This window comes from Sinohyriopsis cumingii, chromosome 1 (genome assembly GCF_028554795.1).
Source record: "Sinohyriopsis cumingii isolate HCF-2022 chromosome 1, ASM2855479v2, whole genome shotgun sequence".
In the NCBI taxonomy this organism is placed as follows: Eukaryota; Metazoa; Mollusca; class Bivalvia; order Unionida; family Unionidae; genus Sinohyriopsis; species Sinohyriopsis cumingii.
Genome location: NC_142961.1, coordinates 1,483,889 through 1,505,531, shown reverse-complemented (window position 1 = coordinate 1,505,531; position 21,643 = coordinate 1,483,889). Strand labels below are relative to the sequence as shown.

The 21,643-nt window shown below is 35.4% G+C and overlaps 1 protein-coding gene across 1 annotated transcript in view; it reads left to right on the top strand.

Moving 5' to 3' along the window:
- LOC149806313 (ethanolaminephosphotransferase 1-like) overlaps positions 1-21,643 on the top strand; it is a 53,290-nt gene that overhangs the window by 18,403 nt on the left and 13,244 nt on the right. The window contains exons 5-8 of the mRNA XM_089951490.1: positions 3,914-4,025; positions 6,280-6,328; positions 8,395-8,575; positions 16,480-16,662. Of these exons, the coding sequence (XP_089807616.1) occupies positions 3,914-4,025; positions 6,280-6,328; positions 8,395-8,575; positions 16,480-16,662 (525 nt within the window). The remainder of the gene's footprint in view (positions 1-3,913; positions 4,026-6,279; positions 6,329-8,394; positions 8,576-16,479; positions 16,663-21,643) is intronic.

The window sequence follows — 21,643 nt, the reverse complement described above, 5'->3', positions numbered from 1 at the left end:
TTTGATTTACCTTTTTTTAGAACTGCTAGCTGAATGTAATCTGTCTTGACAGAAAACATTCTGGCATAGAAAACATTATATTTGTTAAAATGATGCTAATAAAAATAGAGAAAAAATTTAAATAGCAGATTATGGAAAACTGTCAACAGAATTAGACCAAATTTAACATAAAACATCCTGGCATTAAAGGCTTTCACATTTTATGTACAGATTATTTCAATCTACCAATTTAAGTAGAAAAACATTTACATAACTGCAAGAACAAAACTGCTGAACAGAACTTGACCAACTTTGATATGAAGTGTACTAGCATACAAGGCCTTTTATTACTGGACAAATGATGCTGATGTATACTATCAAATATACTTGAAGATACATGATGCTGGCATATACTATCAAATATAGTTGAAGGTACATGATGCTGAGGTGGCCCGGAGTGGCCGAGTGGTCTAAAGTGCTCTTCGTTACGGATCACTGCCATCTCACCTCTGTCTGCAGCGGTTCGAGTCTAAGATTCAGCCAATGTGGGCATGTGAGAAAGCTTGCCAGTAGCTTCTCTTAGGTCGGTGGTTCTTTCCTGGCTTTTCCGGGTTCTTCCTCCACCATTAATACTGGCTGCCATGTATAGTCTATCGTGTGCTGAAAAATGGCGTTAAACCCCACAACAACAACATGATGCTGATGTATACTATCAAATATAATTGAAGATACATAATGCTGATGTATACTATCAAATATAGTTCAAGATACATAATGCTGGCATATACTTTCAAATATAGTTGAAGATACATGATGAAGATACATAATGCTGATGTATACTATCAAATATAGTTCAAGATACATGATGAAGATACATTATGCTGATGTATACTATCAAATATAGTTGAAGATAAATTATGCTAATGTATACTGTCAAATATAGTTAAAGATACATGATGTGTACTGTCACATATAGTTGAAGATACTTGATGCTGGCGTATACTATCAAATAAAGTTGAAGATACATGATGCACAGAAACGTTGGTTTTCATAATGTATGCAGTCAACCATAATGAAACAATTTCAACAAAAAGTATCCTACTGACTTTGATTTCTTGATCAGCAGTGCTGCATTTGACAATTAAACATTAGCTGGGTGAGTCCCATTTGAGCCTCGTATTTTCCAATTAGCTGTTGTGATGTTCCCATTTATCACCATCATCATTCATCATCATTAGATGGGGATATTGGCACAGATATAAATTGATGATATCATGTAGTGGCCACAGGTAGTCTTGGATGTTTGTATGTACAGATCACTCACACATCTTAACTGTCCATGAGTTTGAGTCTTGGATCATCCAGCTTGGGTGTGTGAGAAAGCATCCAATTAGCTTCCTGGTTTTGTGGTTCTTCCGGGGATCTTTCTCCACCAAATATACTGGCCGCCATGTATAGCCTATCATGTGCTGCAAATTGGTGATAAACCCAACAAAACAAAAGATATTCCTCTCTTCCCACATTTTTCAACTTGTGTAAATCCGTTTCCAGTTCACTGCAATACAGAACACTTATGTGGAGTAGAATATTTATTATAATTGATTTTGTCTGCAGCGTTAGTGCATTTCAGTCAGTATATGTTTGTCAGTTGACTTTGCTTACACAAGTGTGCATTGGAATAGATATGTTCACCAATGAATAACTTTAATTTGGACATAGGTATTCCGTCACATTTTTTTCACTCATAATCAAAATAAAATCTGCCCCAATACTATAAAGAGAATCAGTTTTTGCCCTTCTTCATACTATTTCCTTAATGTACATTAATGTCTCCCTTTTGCTGAAGTTTTTATCAAAAAGAAAACTAATAGTAAATGTAAATGACACAAAATGCATATCATACTCCTTCAGTTTCAAGGATATAAAATTTATATAAATACAAATAGCCACAATATTTATATCCATATAAACTCTAAAGTTTAAATCCCAGGAGTGATTATTTAGTATGCTGTATTGTTTTCTCAGCAAGTATAATAACCTCTCCATTTCCACCCAAGAAGATTACCATTTCTCAGTAAGTGTATGTACTCTTCTTGTAAATGTGCAGCATTTGGTTTTATCTTTGCTCATGCTAGTTGTTACTTTAAATTTGAAGCTCTGACACTTCTGTCAGCAAATACAGGATATGTCACTGGTTAAGAAACTTGTATCTTGTATGTGTAATGTGCCAGGCATACCAATTACTGTATATGTTATCACAAATAAACATTGTTAAAATAAACATTGTTAAATGAAATGGAAGAATGTGTGTGTGATTTGGACTTTTAATGTAGCTTGAAAAATTCTTCGTTCATATCACTATGCTGTCTGCATTGTGGTGGTTTATAGTGATGTCTACCACTGGGGCATCATGCTGCACACATTTAATATGATGCCCCACCCAGTCACATTATTCTGACACCAGGCCGACCAGTCCTAACACTAACTTCTTATGCTGAGCACCTAGCAAGGCAGCTGTTTGTACCATTTTTGTAAGTCTTTGGAATGACTTGGCTGGGGTTCGAACCCACGACCTACATCCAAGGCAGTCACTCTAACCACTAGGCCAACTGAGCAGTGAATTGGAAGAAAGATTGGAAATATATACCCAGCAGCACTAATTCAAAATAAACATGATAAATAGTAAACATTGTTTATTGGCTTAAGAGTTGTATATATGGAATAAAGGCAGGATAATGTGAGCTCTTTAGAGAAAATGCATTAATCTTGAACTGATGCAGTTCCCAAAGAAAACACTATTCATATGTGAATGCACTATATATTATATTTATTGGCAACTCTTTATCACATGAGTAATAATCCTGAAAATCCTCATTGTTTGGTATTTTCTGAAATTCCAATACCAGGTGCCCAGTTAATTTTGTTCATTAACCCTTTACCTCATAGAGCATAGTGACAAAGTGCAGCATGCTATAAATAGAACACCTGTTACCTAGTTGACCCCTTTGCATAGGCCTGCCTGTGAACTGTTAAGCAATGTAGTGTATGTTACGTTTAACAGCAATTTTAACCATTTTACATTTTTGGTACACATCTATTATATGTGGAAAAATTTAAGAGTAAAGTCCAGTTGTTATAGCTGTGTAATTACTTTTCATGGAAGAATTTTTATTTGCTTTAAAATCTTGAGAGAACTTGTTTACCGTCATGTCAGTGAGGCCGCATCACCAACTTATCTGCCATTTCTCATACTTGAAATTTACAAATTTTTCGTCTGCGTCTACATCACTAAGTCATCTGAATTTGATAATTTATAAAAACTAATTGCTGCCTACATCAATATCAGAGCCTCTACATAAGTTATTGAATCATTCATAGTTGGGATTCTAATCGTGAAAACTTCGTAAGTACTGAATGAAATCCGCGATTGCCATTTTGGAGAGTGGAGATTATGACCCAGTTACTTTAAATAGCAGATATCAACCAGTGCATAAACAGTGACCACGTGATCTGATGTAATTGTCATTCGCAGAAGTTAATGTAGTATCTAATAGGGGGGTTTTCCCTGAAGGTGGCGCTACGAAAACCAGCTCAAAATGGCTTATGTTTACAGCATGCGTCAAAAGGCGCTTCCATGCGAATAGAGTAGAGGCGTCAAAAGGCGCTTCCATGCAAATGAATTAGAGGCATCCAGAGACGCTTGCATGAGGTAAAGGGTTAAGGCGAGCTAAAGAGCTGGCAGGGTTTTATGAAATGTCCTGATGGAAATGCTAGGAATCAGTGCTTGCATATAATAATCGAAGTGATTCATTCCATGTATTGAAATTGAAAAATTGTATAGAGTGAGCATGAAATTTGGAACAACAGAAATTATTACAGATGCTAAATTCAGCTATATTTTGGTGTTTTTAGAATGTATATCAATTTTTTTCAGGCCATCACAGTTGTGTATCTCATAACCTTTTTCTTTGGCTATGAATTTTGGAAGTTTACCGTACCAGTATTGAATACAACTGCAGCCACCTTTTTTGAATATACATGCTATGGTAAGTACAGTATTGTGAGCTTTCATAATTGTTTCATTGATAAGAAATGAAAATGTAAATGACTTTTAGACATCTACCCATAAGTGTAATTATGACTCAAAGTTTAAACTAACCCATTGTCATTGGCTTTGCCAACAGATTATGAAAACCCCAGCTGTCACTAATCCATTGGAATGTGAAAATTACCACTGGTTGCTATTGTAACAGTTAACAGGTGGTTTTATGTTGGATGTGTCAAATAAAATCAGGTCAGCATTAATTGATTTATATATTGTCACTTTTGTACCAACCAACATCCTGCACTTGGTGAGGAAAAACAAATGTTCAGGGTACAAATGGACAGGTGATAAAACACTCCTGTAAATTGATGTGATTATTGTCAAAACAGTAAAACAGTCTTCTTGCACAGGAAACTGGCTTGATATATGGGCACAAGCAATGGTTTCATTACTGTTGATGATAAAAAGTATAAGTGTAAGATTAATACTGACCATTTCAAAAAAAAAGTTGTGTTCCTTGACTTGAATATTGGAGAGAAATTTTCAATGAATCCTCCAATGATAAGTGTAAACATGTTGAAGTATTTGCAAGTGTTGCAGCTGCCACAGAAACACCAGAAATTCTATGATGACAAGAGTGAGTGCAGTCACAAATGTGATCAAGAGAACAGACTAAGAAATTAATTGGAATATTAGAAGAAATCTGATTTCAATACCTACCTCTTTTGCTTCATTAAGTCCCTCCTGTATTCAGAAAGTTCTAGCCTTTTTTCTTTTCAAATGAAGGGTGAATCTCCCCACACACACACACACACACACAATTTTCCATTCTAGAATAGACCGTTGCTTCACCCCTTATACAGTTTCACATACATTATTCAATCTTTAATCATACTCAGAAGTTTGCTGCCATTGCTATAGTTTCATAAGAAAAGATAACACCTCCTGTTTTTGAATTGTGGTCCAGATTTGGACAGAAACATTCAAGCCTCATTATTGAAATTTTAAAATAACCATTGTATGAAATGACTGACACTATAGAAGGCAATGGATTTTCAATCGTATGAGATGACTGACACTATAGAAGGCAATGGATTTTCCATTGTATGAGATGACTGACACTATAGAAGGCAATGAATTTTCCATCATATGAGATGGCAGACACTATAGAAGGCAATGGATTTTCCATTGCATGAGATGACTGACACTATAGAAGGCAATGGATTTTCCATCGTATGAGATGACTGACACTATAGAAGGCAATGGATTTTCCATCATATGAGATGACTGACACTATAGAAGGCAATGAATTTTCCATTGTATGAGATGACTGACACTATAGAAGGCAATGAATTTTCCATCGTATGAGATGACTGACACTATAGAAGGCAATGGATTTTCCATTGTATGAAATGACTGACACTATAGAAGGCAGTGGATTTTCCATCATATGAAATGACTGGCACTATAGAAGGCAATGGATTTTCCATTGCATGAGATGACAGACACTATAGAAGGCAATGAATTTTCCATTGCATGAGATGACTGACACTATAGAAGGCAATGGATTTTCCATCGTATGAGATGACAGACACTATAGAAGGCAATGGATTTTCCATCATATGAGATGACTGATACTATAGAAGGCAATGAATTTTCCATTGTATGAGATGACTGACACTATAGAAGGCAATGAATTTTCCATTGTATGAAATGACTGACACTATAGAAGGCAATGGACTTTCCATCATATGAAATGACTGGCACTATAGAAGGCAATGAATTTTCCATCGTATGAGATGACAGACACTATAGAAGGCAATGGATTTTCCATTGTATGAGATGACTGACACATTTTCCAATTTCTACAAGCATTTATTTTTCATATTATCAGTAACTGGCATTTAAGTAAAGCACTTTTGCCAGTGTATTCTCAAAATTTACAAAGAAAATAAATCAGGCTTAAACTTGGAAGATAAAATCGTTTTACATTTTGTAACTTCACTGAAGACAGTTACATTCATGTAGTTTTCCAAATTATCTTAACATTATTTTCTCTATCAACATGTTAAATTTCAATGGGATTAAAGTGTACAAAGTATGATACCTAAATATAACGTTTTGAGGTTGAGTTTTTATGCTTCAGAAATTTTGAGAAAATTGGTCCAAAACTACAATTATGTGAAGATGTGTGATTTTTTTGTGTGAAAAGAATGATCAACATTGCAAAAGTCAAATTTCACACTTTTTTTCAGTGGGTTTCGTAGGATTAACATTTCCGCCAACATTATGGAATATATACAAGTAAGTATTCTTTTAACATTTTGTCTGATCTGAATTTACCTAGATGAGATACAGGTATCACATTTCTGCATCATCAACTGCTAAAAAAAATTTGTATTAAAGTCTCTAATTTAGAGATCCTGTTAGTTCATCCCCATGTTTGCAGATCTGGTTCTCCCAAGCTAAAGAAAATGTTTGCCACATCTTCTGGCTTTTTTTAGTTATGAAAGTGTTAATGTAATTCATCTTTATAACTTGTTGTAAGAGCATTCCTGTAATTTCCTTTGGGATTTACTTTTATCAAATGCATCCCATCAAATTATGATGGCAATCATTATCCATGTCCTTTTTATCCCTATTTACAGATACATTAGTAATAAAATCAGATTATAAAATTTTGAAAAAGGATTAAGTGAGCCAAAGTTTGCCCCATTCCATCATACCTTTATTGAGTACCAACCTGGCCACATAATGCTCTGCCTGAGTGGCTTTTTCATTTTGTGTTAACCAGTCAGCTTTTATGTGAACCAATCAGCTTTCATGTATCTTTCATTTCCTCCTTTGTGCACAAGCAAACAAAAATGGTGGACACAAGTGTAAAGTGTGTTCAGACATGAGTGATAAACATCAGCCTTAGCATGTGGGAGGTCATGGGTTTGAACCTTGTCTGAGTCATACCAAAGACTTATAAAAATGGTACTAGCAACTTCCTTGCTTGGCACTCAGCAATAAGAGGTTAGTTTTAGGACTGGTACGCTTGGTGTCAGGATAATGTGTGGGACATGATGCTACGTGTCTGACGCATGATATCCCAGCACTAGATATCACTGTAAGCTGCCACACCACAGACATCATAGCGATATGCCTGATTTTTTTTTTAAAGCTATATTAAAATCTACATCACACACACTCAGCCTTTGCATACACATACATTTGGAAGCAGCCCACACCAAAACAACAAAGAAGCTTCTTAAGTAGTAATAAGACACACATTGATCCTGCTATGAAGGCAGAATGCTATGTTTCTTTTTTGTGGAGTATAGGAATGTTGTTTGCTTGGTTTTTCAACTATATTCCTCATCTCCTGCAGTATCCAGTTAAAGAACCACGGAAGTATCTTGGAGTTGCATAAGATAGATCAATCACTGATCATGTCTCCATCACAACCCAGTACAAGCTACAGCACCTTTCTATACCTGATCACCCTAGTACCTGCCTTATGGTGACACTCAGGTGAACCCCATTAGAATATCCCAGCTTGGATAGACTCCCAGTTTTGTCCAGTACCCTTTCACCTCACTTCATGAGTCAAGTTGTCACTACCTTCACACGCCCTACTCATACTCATTCAAAGACATGCTCACAGTTACCCTTCCTTGGAGGAAGATTAGCATTTATCTGCTCCTGCCCCATTAGTGTCCTCGTACAGAATTCCTCTCTTCATTTGATCTGTTTTAAAGACCAGCCTTTTTTTAAAACGGCTTCTGTTGTCTGGTTGGGCTGATGGTATTTTACACTGCTTTGAAAGGCAACTTCAAGACACTAGTGTCAAAGGCCTGCCATTTTGCAATCATGACTCCTGTCAACTTTTAACACAACTTTCTACATGACACATTCCATACTTTGTCATGATGTCTGCATTTCAGCAACTTGAGAAATTGCTGGCTCAAAACTTGTAGCGGGATGCCAAATTTTTTAAATACTTTTTTTGTATTCTTTTCAACTAGCTCATCCCAATTTTTTTTGTTGTTGCTTTTTTTTAATTCCCATCCTGGGTAGCAATTAATCTAGCTATGAAAGAATTGTTTAGGGTATATAATAAACACATTGTGAATACATTAACATGATCTGGGTTGTAGTGTCACATGATCATGGAAGGACAACAGATCACCTTCTGGCCTCGCAAGATACAACATATCTACACTATAACACTTGATGCTGTACAAGCACCAGATAATTACTTTACTGATAACCTGTGTTATGACGTATATAAAGGTATATATTTTTTGGGTTTTGCACATTTCAAGGTGAACATGCCTGTTAGGAAAAAAAGTATTTATGAAAGTTGCTCTTGCTATACATTTCAGGTCTTACAGAGATAAAACAGGGCATATGAGGCCATTTACGGAAGCCATGAGACCATTGGTATCAACAGTTATCCTGTTTTCTCTGATGCTGACATGGTCAAACTTCTCATCCTGTAATATTGTATATCAGCAGCCACGACTGTTTTACTGGACAACTGGAACAGTTTTTGCTTATATTACTGTAAGTCTGTCTTGTGTTCAAATTTCTTAGCTTTTTTCTAATCATCTGTGCTCAGATTCAGAAATCTCCTTGGGGGAAGGGGATAGGAGAAGATCATTTTAGGGACATTTTGCTTTTACTATTATGGGATCTCATCACCAAGATCCCACAAGGTCTTCTAGAATTGAAATGTAGGAGTGAAAATTTAACTTTCCATTGTCCAGAGGTGGAATTTTCAGAATTAGGAGTAATTTAATGAAGAAAAAAGGTAGGCTTGAAAATTTAATGACTGATTTTGTTCATTCAAGTTTTTAGAAATGAGTATGAATTCCACCGATGCATGTCTTAGAATAGACCCTTCTTCGTATTTTATATTTTCTTTTTCAGATCATAATACATTGGGAGTACAACCACTACCTTACAAATCCAGCTTGTTTTTACTAACCCCACCCCCTCCTTATCTATGTCATATGACCACCTAGGTTAAAGTCGGACAAAAGTCTTCTCCCTTAGGAAAGGCAGATTGTCACCAAATGCCACCAGTATGTTAGTTTACTGCTTCCACTTATACTAGCAAATAAAAGGCACCGATTGGCCACTATTTTGTCAAACCTGGCTGAAACACTGCATATCAAATGTCTTCAGTTACATCAGAAGGCAAGAGGGAAACAAGTGTCCCTACTTCTGTCTCCTGGTTTTTGGATTTTCTCATGTGGTATCCTCACCAACAAATCCACATGGTATCCTCACCAGCAAATCCACATCCCAGGCAGACTGATAATTTGTTTCCTAGTCATTCTAGCTACATCAGGACTCTCAGGGAGATATGAATACTGTCAGTAGATCCAAACAATTGACAGTGCTGTCATGGCAGTTCAGGTTCACTTATAATGGTCCCTACTTTCACTGCCAAGAACAGGCTGTTGTTTATGGGGAAATCAATTCTTTGTCTTGAAATCTCTCTTGCTTGGACCATTTAATTCAGTGGATTCTACAGGATTAAAGTCGACACAAGGGAACTAATCCAGGACCAAAGCATTCTTGTACATGTCACAAATTAGCATAGTGGCCATTAGCAGCATGCTTTGATACAGTACACTGTATTTAAGTGTATCTACCCCCAACTGACATTATCTAAACGATCAGATGGAGGGCAGAGATGACTCTCTCTAGCTTTTACCTGAGAGTCCTTTTATCCCAAACGGCACAGTTTGTCATAGTCCAACTTAAATCAGCTGTACAACAAGGAGCTGCTTTCCTGGTTCATTCAGCTGCTTTTCTATCGAGCACTCAACTTTCATTGGATTTGCAGAAAGTAAATTTTTCTGTAACTCTCATCCAGGCATATTTGCTAACATTAGCCTGGGTCTCCTGAGATCTAAATCTGCTTCAGATCTGCTTCAGACCCATTTGGAACCAGGGATTGTGCTTTCTTTGGGGATATAACTGTTTCCACCTCTTAACTATTCTTCTAATCTATTATGATTAGATAACATATAGGAAGAAACCAATTTGGTCATACAATATGGGGTTTATTTTATAGTACATACTCGGTCATAGTGTGGGTACACCCTCCAAGCATTCTTACAGCTACATGAAAACCTGACAGATTGGATTTAGCACCAGGCCCTCTATCAAAGTGGAGATCACTTTTGTCTTTCATTGCTAAAAACAAGTTTGTTTAGGAATGCTAGATTTGCAAAGTAGTGGCTGTACTCCAAAATGTATTATGATCACAGCCTTCCCATTATATAATGATGTAGCCAGCCAGAATTAAAACTAGAAGGCTAAGTCAGTATGACAACATGAAAATAAAATGTCACAGTGTTGTCATAGTAGATGTCTACCATGTAAAAAGTGATAAAAGTATAATTGATGCTGGAAACTCATAGTGACATGTAGGGTTAAGTAGACATGAAACACATAGGGCATTATAACAGACTGTAGGGTTAAGTAGACACAAAACACATAGGGCATTATAGCAGACTTGATGGTTAAGTAGACACAAAACATATAGGGCATTATCCAGACTGCAGTGTTAAGTAGACATGAAACACATAGGACATTATAGGAGACTGTAGGGTTACGTAGACACAAAACATAGGGCATTATAGCAGACTGCAGGGTTAAGTGGACATGAAACATATAGGGCATTATAGCAGACTGCAGGGTTAAGTAGACACAAAATATATTAGGCATTATAGCAGACTGTAGGGTTAAGTAGACACAAAACTTATTATAGCAGACTGAGGGTTTTCTTTTCCTATGTTCTTTGTCCACCAGCAGACCTGGTAACCTTTATGACATTGCCACAAGTCTTAGAAAATTACCCTTAAAATATGAACTTGCAAAATAAAAGCAAAAGCTACTGAAAACTATTGTTACTGAAAAATCTGTATATTTGGCTCATTCATATTTGATTTGGACCTGGTTTTCTTATTAGAATTGGTGGAGTTAGTCAGGGAACCAGACTTACTTTACTGCAGTACCTCAAACGCTTTAAACTGCACTTATTTTTTCATGCAAAGTGTCTGCATGATCAAACTATTGATTATATAATTATTTTAAAATTGCATCCAACAAGCAACCCATGTTAAAGATGAACCGGAAATTAAGCCTCTTAAAAAGTGTTAATAATCAGCACAGAAGAATAAAAAGGAATATTCAGATTCTTGTGAATAAATGTAGGAAGGGACAATTTACATTTATTGGACATCACTTGTCAGTATGAGTTTGTCTCGTGGCAGGAGATATGATTGCCATTGTCATGTGAAATGGAAACAAATTCCAGTAATTACGTCAAGTTGAGAGATAGCAACAAGTCATTGAGCTACATAGGGTTTGGAACTGAAGTTTGTGCAACGTTATTAGTGGTAGATAAGGTCTGTGTGTACTTTACAAAGTTTTCATTTGAACATAATGTTTACTGTTGCTGCATGTTTCTAATACCAAACTTTTAAATATGTTTCCAGCTTTACAATAGCAGTTTATGACATTTTGTAACCTTATTGACAACTGGTCAAACTTACAGGGAAAAAATCAAAATCAACTGCCTTACTGAGATGGTCTTGTTAGGGTTGGCAGGTATGCAATGTATAGCCTATAGAATGATGCCAAACCTACAACAATAAGAAAAATAAAAGTAGCAAATCCATTAGAACAATACAAGGGGAATAAACTTTTCAACCATACTGTGAACGAGACAAATAGTTTACTTAGCATTACATCTCCTCTCATAAATTAAATTTCCTTCATTGAAGTTCTTTATTATAAAGTTTTTGTAAAGTCTTTTGTCATACTTTGAGCATTTATCTTTTATGAGACCTATAATTGCTTCAAATAAATTCTGATAGGAATTTGCAGCCTTATTCATCTAGAATCAATAATGAGATAAATAAAATTATCCTTGGAAATAGGAACAGTGAGCTTGAGCAGGTATCACAAACAAAATTATTCACTAAAAATGAATTATTGAATGTTTTGTTTGTCTTAAATCTGCTTTACCTATTTCAATTTAACTTGGACTAACTGTTCTAGGAATTAACATGGATGCACATTTCAGGTGATATCATTTTTCAAATACATAGGTTTCTTTACAAATTTCCCTCTCTTATGTTACTTCTTTAGGCTCGTATAAACAGTAACAAAAGAGGGAAAACAACAAGCTTTGAAAAATATAACAAATAATTTATTTCCTTGGAAAATCTCTGTAAAAATGAAAAATTAAGAACTTACAGTTTTAAAAATCAAACCCAGAAATAATCCAAGAATAATCCACGAATCAATTTTTAGAAGTCCTAGTTATGAAAGTTTTCTAATCCATTCAATTTCAAGTCCCAACGAAAAATCCAAAACGGAAGGCAATGACATATACTGTAGCCTTTATGGTTCTGTATTGTCTATAGTTCTTTTTTATTCCACAGTGAATAATATTCCAGTGTTTGAATTTCTGAACAAAAGTTTTATAAATGTCTTTGTCAAAGAATTCTGTATGAGCACTCAGATGTTTCCAGGGAAAAGAAATAATCTTTTAGAATCCAAATAATTTGAATAAAAATTAAATTATAACTCAAGACTGCCACAACAGACATTTTCCAGTGTAAAAAAAAAAGCCCACATGGGAGATGTCTCTCTAAGCATCACTATTAAAACTAATGAGCATTTTCGGAAAGTCCAGATTTGCGAAATGGATACTGTTTATATATTTTAAAAAGTCACTTAGCCGCAGTATGACCCTGATAAAATCGACCATTTTACTCCGAGAATAAAAAAATAAAATTGTTTACTTCTCTCACTGATTTCTAAATCAAGGTCGGGAACTAGGTCAGCTTTAGGTGTTTACAACTGAAAAGTCAAGGTCAAACTATTTTCTGCAAAAATATAGAGTTCCTAGTAAACAAAACTACATAATTGTGACACGTGATGAAATTAAAAATAAAAAGATTTTAAAACTTACAAATAATTAAATTAAATATATGTAACATCTCTCAGTGTCTGATAGTTGCAGTGAGATCCACCGTTATTATTCAATGGTTGTTGTGTACTTTGGTTCTGGTATGTGTCTTCCAGTCTTGCTTCAAAACGTAATCATTGCACCACTATTACATTTTAGATTCTTGCAGTACATGATACATTTCTGTTTGTGGTTTGCATGTTTAAGATGGCAACAGTCTGTCTGGTGTCTGCATTTCCTCTGGTGTTATTTTTATATCCTTAATGTCAGTGTTAATGAAGTGTTCATTGGTAGTTTGCAGATGCCTTCTGTTTGTGCAATACACACCACCATCTTCTGTATGAATCTTGAAGTGATTGTCAACTTTTCCTTGTACTATTTACTATGTTTCTTGCTGGGCTTAACCCTAACAGTATCTCCAGTATGTAATGGTGTTAGTTCCTTTGCACTTTTGTATTTTACTTGTTACGTTTTTTTTACCCACAGCTTGGATCAGGTACTGTCCTGAGACTGACCTTGGCATTCAGAGCCTTTTTGATCTTGGTGGTAAAATTCTGTTATGCCTATTGAACATATGTTTTGCAAGTGACAGATGCAATTTTTCCATTGGTGTATTCTAGAAATGCAGTAAGGTAGGATCTGATCTAGACTTATTGCTTCCTCATTAGCCTGTTCACTGTTTTCACAGCATTCAGGGTCCTCAGTAGATTTAAAAACTGAAGAATCAGTTGACCCTTGACCCCAAAATCTCTTGAGTCAAAACTGAAATCTCGAGAGTCAGTTCTTTTGGACAGTCATGAGCCAATAGCTTTAATTCGTCATTACTGGTGGAAAAAGTATGTTTAAGATTTCTTGTCTTGTGCCTAATAATGAGAGATACTTGTACAGCATTTTGTAAGAAACATACAATCTGATTTATATAAAAGTGTTTCTCTTTCAAACTATGTTGCTATGTGTATCTTTTGTACATTAAACAGACAGGAATATTTGATACTTTATTATATTTTCAACTTCTCAGTGTATTCTTTTTTCAAGTGCTCAAATAATTTTATATGCAAAAATATACTCATACAACTGTGAAGGTTATATATTATTCAAATAAATAAACCACATAATTGTTTGTTCACTTTTCCACTCACCCCTTAAATTTTCTAACAAATTTTGGAGACTGAATGTCCTTCACCTCAGAGCTGACACTATCTTTCTGTTTCTTTGGAGTCTGAGGGTCAGAAAATTCAACACCAGCAGGGCATTTCTGAGTCTGAGACAAAAAAGAAAATGCACTTCTTTGCACCATTGTTTATTTCAAAGCTAAGATGTATGCACTGAGTGTTATGTCCATTGAATTTTTTCTGAATGATCCATCAATTAAATGTTTGAGGTTTTAAACATTTTGCCAATTGAAGCAAATTGTCAATAAAACATAATCCCACACTGAAAACTGCTTTTGCGAGAAACCATACGTTCCCATTTTGTCTAACTGATTGTAGTTTAAAGTGCAGTCAAACAAATGCTGATATTTTATCAGACATGAATCAAGTGGAGTCATAAATGATTCTGAATTTTTTAACATTTCATCAAATGAAGCAAATTAATTGTCAATAATACTGATATTTGATCAAATGGCAGTCCATTCATGTTATAATTGTTTCCTCTTCCACTATCATAAACTTCAAACGTAATCTCAAAAAAATCCAACCAAATTCAGTTGCACCTAAGTGTGATATCAGTGAACTGTTGTATCTTCCATTGGTGCAATAATATTGGCCATTGAAATTATGTCATTCATAGGTTTCATTCATTTCCCTTATACATCACTTTTCAAATTTGTCTAATACATTGTTAGACTTCTCATTATGTACAGCATTATCAAGTGTGAAGGTATCAAATAGTTCTATGGTGCCTGGTCCTAAACACGTAAGAAGCATGGCTTTTCTCAATTTTGGTGCTTTTTTCACCAGCCCTGTAACTACCTGATAGTTTAAAAAAAACTCCTAAATTTTTTTCAATTGACAGATTTCCCAGTAGTTCCAGTTTTTGCTAAAAAGGAACTGAGGATGAAAGCTTAGTTGCCATATTTCTGACAGCATGTCTCACCCTACTCAGAAAAATGTGCAGAAGACCATACTGTGCTCAATATGTTTAATCACTGAACTGCTAGCACATGTTCTTTCTATTCTCTTTATCTAAGGGAAGAATAGCAAATCCACGACAACAGTACATGGGGGATAACTTAAACTTACTGTGAACTGTACTAATACATGTACATATGCATTTCATGATGCAAATCCATGACAACAGTACATGGGGGATAACTTAAAACTTACTGTGAACTGTACTAATCCATGTACATATGCATTTCATGATGCAAATCCATGACAACAGTACATGGGGGATAACTTAAACTTACTGTGAACTGTACTAATACATGTACATATGCATTTCATGATGCAAATCCACGACAACAGTACATGGGGGATAACTTAAACTTACTGTGAACTGTACTAATACATGTACATATGCATTTCATGATGCAAATCCATGACAACAGTACATGGGGGATAACTTAAACTTACTGTGAACTGTACTAATCCATGTACATGTGCGTTTCATGATGCTGTGGTTCTTATGCTTGACCAATCAAATCACAGCTTTCAAATATTTGAATGTGAGAACATGTTTTGGAACATATTGTTACTAACCAAAGTGCTCCCTAACACCAAATGCAATTCTTTATTTGATAGGCAACACTAATTCTAAGACTGGAAACCCTGATGGTCAACTGGTACATGAACATTTATTGGTGTATGTCAGACGATCATTGATAAGATTTTGAATGTAACCAGATTACTTTGTAACTTAACTGCACATATATATGCCATTATCAGGTAAAGTGATTAGATTTATCCATTCACTAATTTAAATGAGATGCAAGCCAATTGATTTCATTTGCCTATCACCAATCTGTCATCTGTGGCATTTATAATTTTTTTATAAAATAGAAATTTGAATCTGTCACAGGGTCAAAGATTGGCTTTAGTGGTTTAAAATTATGAAATTTGTGTTAACTCCTTTATCCATTGAACTTAGGTTCTTAAGATGTGAAAGCCCCCTTGCAAGGGTATGGAACTCAGCTACTTGGGATGGAAAGCATTGCCACTTTGGTTAATTGTTGTTTTGGGAAGTGAGTTGTACAACATTCCAACCTAGGACTTGTAAAAAATTAGTTGTTACAAGACAGTAGATACCCGTTTGGAGCTATTAGCTGAATTTCTCAACTAGATCCTCTTCCAGCAAGGACCGTAGCAAATATGGTAATTAAGACAGTGAAGTTTTCATTTCACAGGTTATACAGTGTGTGTGTGTGTGCACGCACATGCACATAGGTTAAATTTTACATGCAGAAAACCAAATTTTAGTCTTATGGTTTTGGATAGGTCTCATTATATAGTAACATTTTCTTCTCTTTTAGTGTAAGCTTATCATAGCCCAGATGAGTCACACCCGATGTGAGCTCCTGAACTGGCTTCTGATACCCCTGATGACAATAGTGTTGACAACATCTTTACTAAACTTAGGAGTTTTAGAGCTTTACCTTCTGTGGGGCTACTGCATCCTGGTCACCATCACACATGTTCATTTTGGAGTCTGTGTTGTAAGTATATGTATTCATTATATATGCTGTTATAAGTATATGTATTCATCTGCTGTAAAATCTTGCCAAACAATACACAAGAGCTATGCATAAAAGAACGATAATGTCCTGCTGATTTATGGCTTTCTAGTCCAAATCAAGAAAAATGGCGGTGGTCGTCAGGTGGTACTGTAACACCAGTACACAGTCTGTTAACTTGGTCGGTTTCCGATTTTTTTTTTACCAGTGTGTTTAGAAATAGTTGGCAGAATACTGAATCAATAAAACCCATGGTGAAACTAGCATGTGTCAGTCTTGCCCAAACATGGTACTTAATGCAGCTATCATTTGATGTAGGATCAGAATTTTTCTAAGATCATCCATTAGAATTTTCCATTTTATTAGCATAGGTTGCATAGACTTGCTTGGCAGTGTGTATTGTTAACTACACATTATGTCTTCTGTCTTCGATGATAATGTGATAGAGTTGCTGACATCTGCATAAAAATGAATTCCCCTTTTAATGACTTGAACAAAATTCTATCATTATTAGTAGAAAAACCAATCGGAAAGATAGAACTTGAATAATTCCACCTGAAAGACTTTTTAAAAAGTACCAGGAAAAGCTACTGGAATGATTTATCAGAAATTAACAGAAACTTATGGGTCTGTTTTGAGGCCCAAATTCAGGCCATTGTCAGTGTCAAAAACTGTTCAGTTTTTTTTTTTCTAAATCAGAACTTGTAAAGGACCTAACGATTCATTGTAACCCATTGCTAAAAGTTTGCAAAGTTGGACTCAAATAATTGGTTGAACTGACTCCTCTTTAACCTGAAAAGAAGGAAGATGCCAAAAATAGAGTAAATACTGCAGAATATGGAAAACTGTTTAGAAAGTTAAAAATGTATAATGCTCAAAATAATCACTTTAATCTTATTAATTTGCATTGTTTTATGTCAGAAAAATACTTATGAAATAGTATTAAAACTTGACTTTTATTTAATATTATTTCACTACAGTTATACAATGTAAACAGCAAACTCAAAAATAGGTTGCAGTTGGAAATCCAGAACAGTTTCCATATATGAAATCTGTTTGTCATTTTCAGAACAAGAAATATTGAAAAAAATAATTCATTTTCTTGATCCTTTATGTCCAGAGTCATAATTCAATTTTGACAGGGCTACAAATGTTAAATTTTTCACTTATTGTTTCAAGGCTCGTGGGCAAATTTTTATCCTGAATTATTTTGAAAACAATTTAATTTCTGGCACTTGTGTTCATTACATTAAAACTGACTATATCGCATACTTTGTTTTTGAAACTTTCACCTTTATTAATACATTGTATTTAAACAAAAGAGGGTGGGAAGAATGTTATTAATCAATGCATAGATAAGTGAATTTTTATTTTTGGGCCTCTTTAGGTGAAATTATCAACTCAGAAGTGACTTTTTTGACTGAATTTCACCCTTCTGAGGACCATGAATTGCTGAATTATTTTAATATTCAAGAATCTTTCTTTGTAAGTTTTGGTAAGTCAACAGCATGTCAAGAAAAAGATGTCCCATTTAAAACTGTACATGTGAAAAGTCCCATTTAAAACTGTGTACATGTGAATAGTCCCATTTAAAACTACACATGTGAAAATTCCCAATTCCATGGACCCTGGACCCTGTATATGGAACTGGTAGAAAATTCCCTGCTTACAAACTATGACAGAAGAGGAGTTAAAGCTCTGGAAAGGAACTGAGTCAGTGGTTTGTATGGAGAAATGATGTATAATGATTCTTTGCTTGTATTTAAAACAAGACTGCCATTATACAGCTGAACAAGAATTTGAGGAAATTCAAAACTTCATATGAAGTGTTTACAAATTTGCTGCATTGTTCCTACAGAGTCTTAGCTTCAATTTTGAAGTGTAAATTTTTATGATGCAAAAAAAATGAAATTATTAAAACTTTTTGGATTTTAGTGGATTTAGTGTAAACGTGGCTTCATCCTTGACCTTGGCTTAAGGCTTCCTTGATTGAAACATAAAGTAAAAGAAGGAAGTGATGTGAATCAGTCTCTTCCTGAGTCACTTTGGATTGCACCTAATTCTAAAAGTCTAATTGAAGTTAAAAGTAAGTTTTCTTTTTACTTTAGCAAAAACATATCACAAAGATTAAAAGTAAAGAGAATGCAGAAGATGTTTCCAATATCAGTTTGCATAAAGTCTTTTCACTTAGGTGGCATCATCCTCACCAACACAGAGCATTGGATCAACCAGAACTACAGCTCCTGATGCCTCAGTGCAGGAGTGGACCTGTTACAGTGCCAGTTGATTACTGGACCTGCAATGGTCAGTGGCATGTGAATTCAAGAGAAGGGTCTTCATATCAACCTCTTGGAAATGAAAACCTATCTCAATGCCTTCCACATGTGTGTTGAACATATCCATGGAAACAGTGTCCTGATAATAAGGGACAGTTCACTTGTGGTGGCATACTTCTTGCAAATGGGGGAACAATCACTACACCTTTGGCTCATAGTAGTAGAATACCTTCATAGGTATGCTAGGTATCAGGAAATATTATAGTCTGACACATCCCTGTCCAGGTAAAGAGTCCTGACCAGGCCAGATCCTTATCAAGGGATGACAACTGCCTTGTGTTGAGTTATCCCTCCAGGTACATCCCATCTGGTCTGTGCCTTTTTGGAACATCTGATGCTTGACACTTCTTTTTAATTTTTTCATGATCCCTAAAACAAAGGCTGTATGTGCTATGAGGTGATATGAGCATATTCTTTCCCTCCGTCAGTTTTGATTATGAAAGCAGTTAAGAAATGATGGCAACAGACTCCAGTAGCTATGATTGTTGCACTAAAATTAAACTTACTTGATCAATGATCTGCTCAATTTATTGATGTACTACCCAGATGAGTCATAGCAACCTCCATTCTGCTGAAGAAGTTGAGATCGCAACTAATTAAAAAAATGTCACTCCTGACTCCTTTCAGGGATGTGCTGATTGAAAAGGAGTTTGGATCTTCAATCAAAGAGTGGATCACTGCAGCTGAAAATCTCCACTTTGAGGATGTACAAGGCAAAATTGTGTATTGTCAGTGACTGGTGTCACATTAATGAAGTCACGCCACTTTTAGTACCCATTCCCCGGCAGAAATCTTGTTTTTCTCTTCAAGGACAAGAAGTTAACCTTTATAACAACCAAGGAACACTGTTCTATGATCTTTGACACATTCAGACTTCGTGGATGAGACAATTTTGGCTGCAACAAGGTAGTATCTGAATTGCGATCCACTTCTGTTGTATCTCGATCACACTAACCTCATTCCCGTATGGAACTTCTCTTGAGGTTTGACAAACTCTTCTAAGTTTGAGCCATCACCTCCCCCCCCCCCCCAACACAATCACACAAACACTCATGCACACAGAAGTGACAACATCTGCATCAACTGTAAAAGACTGTTTTTACCACTGAAAGCAGACATGCAAGACATAACCCCACAAGCATTCCCTGCTTGGCTAAAGAGTTTTTAAATCAGTGTACTCTGAACTCTCACAGCATCAGGTACACTAATGAAGACTTAAGGTCATGAAATACAAGCAACTTATATCAGCCTGATTTTGAATGTAATGTCTCATTTCAGCACATAACAGAGTCAGCTGATTGGCATGCCCTGTCTGCCTTCTCTAGCTATTAAGTTAAAGATTGCTTTTATAATTACTTGGTACTTAGTGAGAATCAGCATTCGGAAAGCATGTACATGAAGAAGAAAAAACTTCATAAAGCAAGTTTTGCATAACTGAAAAATACAAAACTTCCTAGTGTCCACATTTTGCCACAACTACTACCAACTAAATTTTAGTCTCTTTTTCCTTTAGTCAAGTTAGATCAATCCGTCTACTTGATTTTGTCACAGAGCAAACATTAGATCATTCCGTCTACTTGTTTTGTCACGGAGCAAACATTAGATCATTCCATCTACTTGATTTTGTCACGGAGCAAACATTAGATCATTCCGTCTACTTGATTTTGTCACGGAGCAAACATTAGGTCATTCCGTCAACTTGTTTTGTCACGGAGCAAACATTAGATCATTCCGTCTACTTGATTTTGTCACAGAGCAAACATCAGATCATTCCGTCTACTTGATTTTGTCATGGAGCAAACATTAGATCATTCCATCTACTTGATTTTGTCACGGAGCAAACATTAGATCATTCTGTCTACTTGTTTTTGTCATAGAGCAAACATTTGATCATTCCGTCTACTTGATTTTGTCACGGAGCAAACATTAGATCATTTATCCAGACCTAGCAGCTGACCCAATATGTGGATCACATCTTCTTCATAAATCTCACAACAAATATTGTAATGGGGGTGGGCCATGAATTGAGTTGTACAGTTTATAGTCCAAAGTGTTGGACTGTGCCAGGCCATGAATAGTCCAATTTTTAGTCCTAAGTGTTCAACTGTGCCTGGCCATGAAATGAGTAGTCCAGTTTTTAGTTCTAAGTGTTGGACTATGCCTGTCCATGAATTGAGAAGTCCAGTTTTTAGTCCTATGTGCCTGGCCTTGAATTGTCCAGTGATTAGAAGCACGAAGTCTGTATTACGGGTATCTTTCATTAATAGTTTCCTGGCATTCTATATTTATTACATACCCAATTAATCTTGGATACTTGATCTTGTTTTCCATTCAGTTCAGTCACTATCCCAGATATGAACTACTTAGATGTCTTCTTTGACATCTGTGCAAAGATATTTTTAGATGCAATGTTTCAAACATTTAAAATCCCAATCAATTTTGAATTTCATACATACACGAAAGCTAAAAACATTTGGAAGTGTAAAAGATGAGCAGTGTAATAAATACAAAACCTCATTCATGTTTGGTTCCAAACTGGGGGAAATAACTTGTATGATATAGCTTATGAATGCATTTTTGTTGATGGCCTTAACTTATCTCTGCACCTTATTAAACTTGCTGTTTCT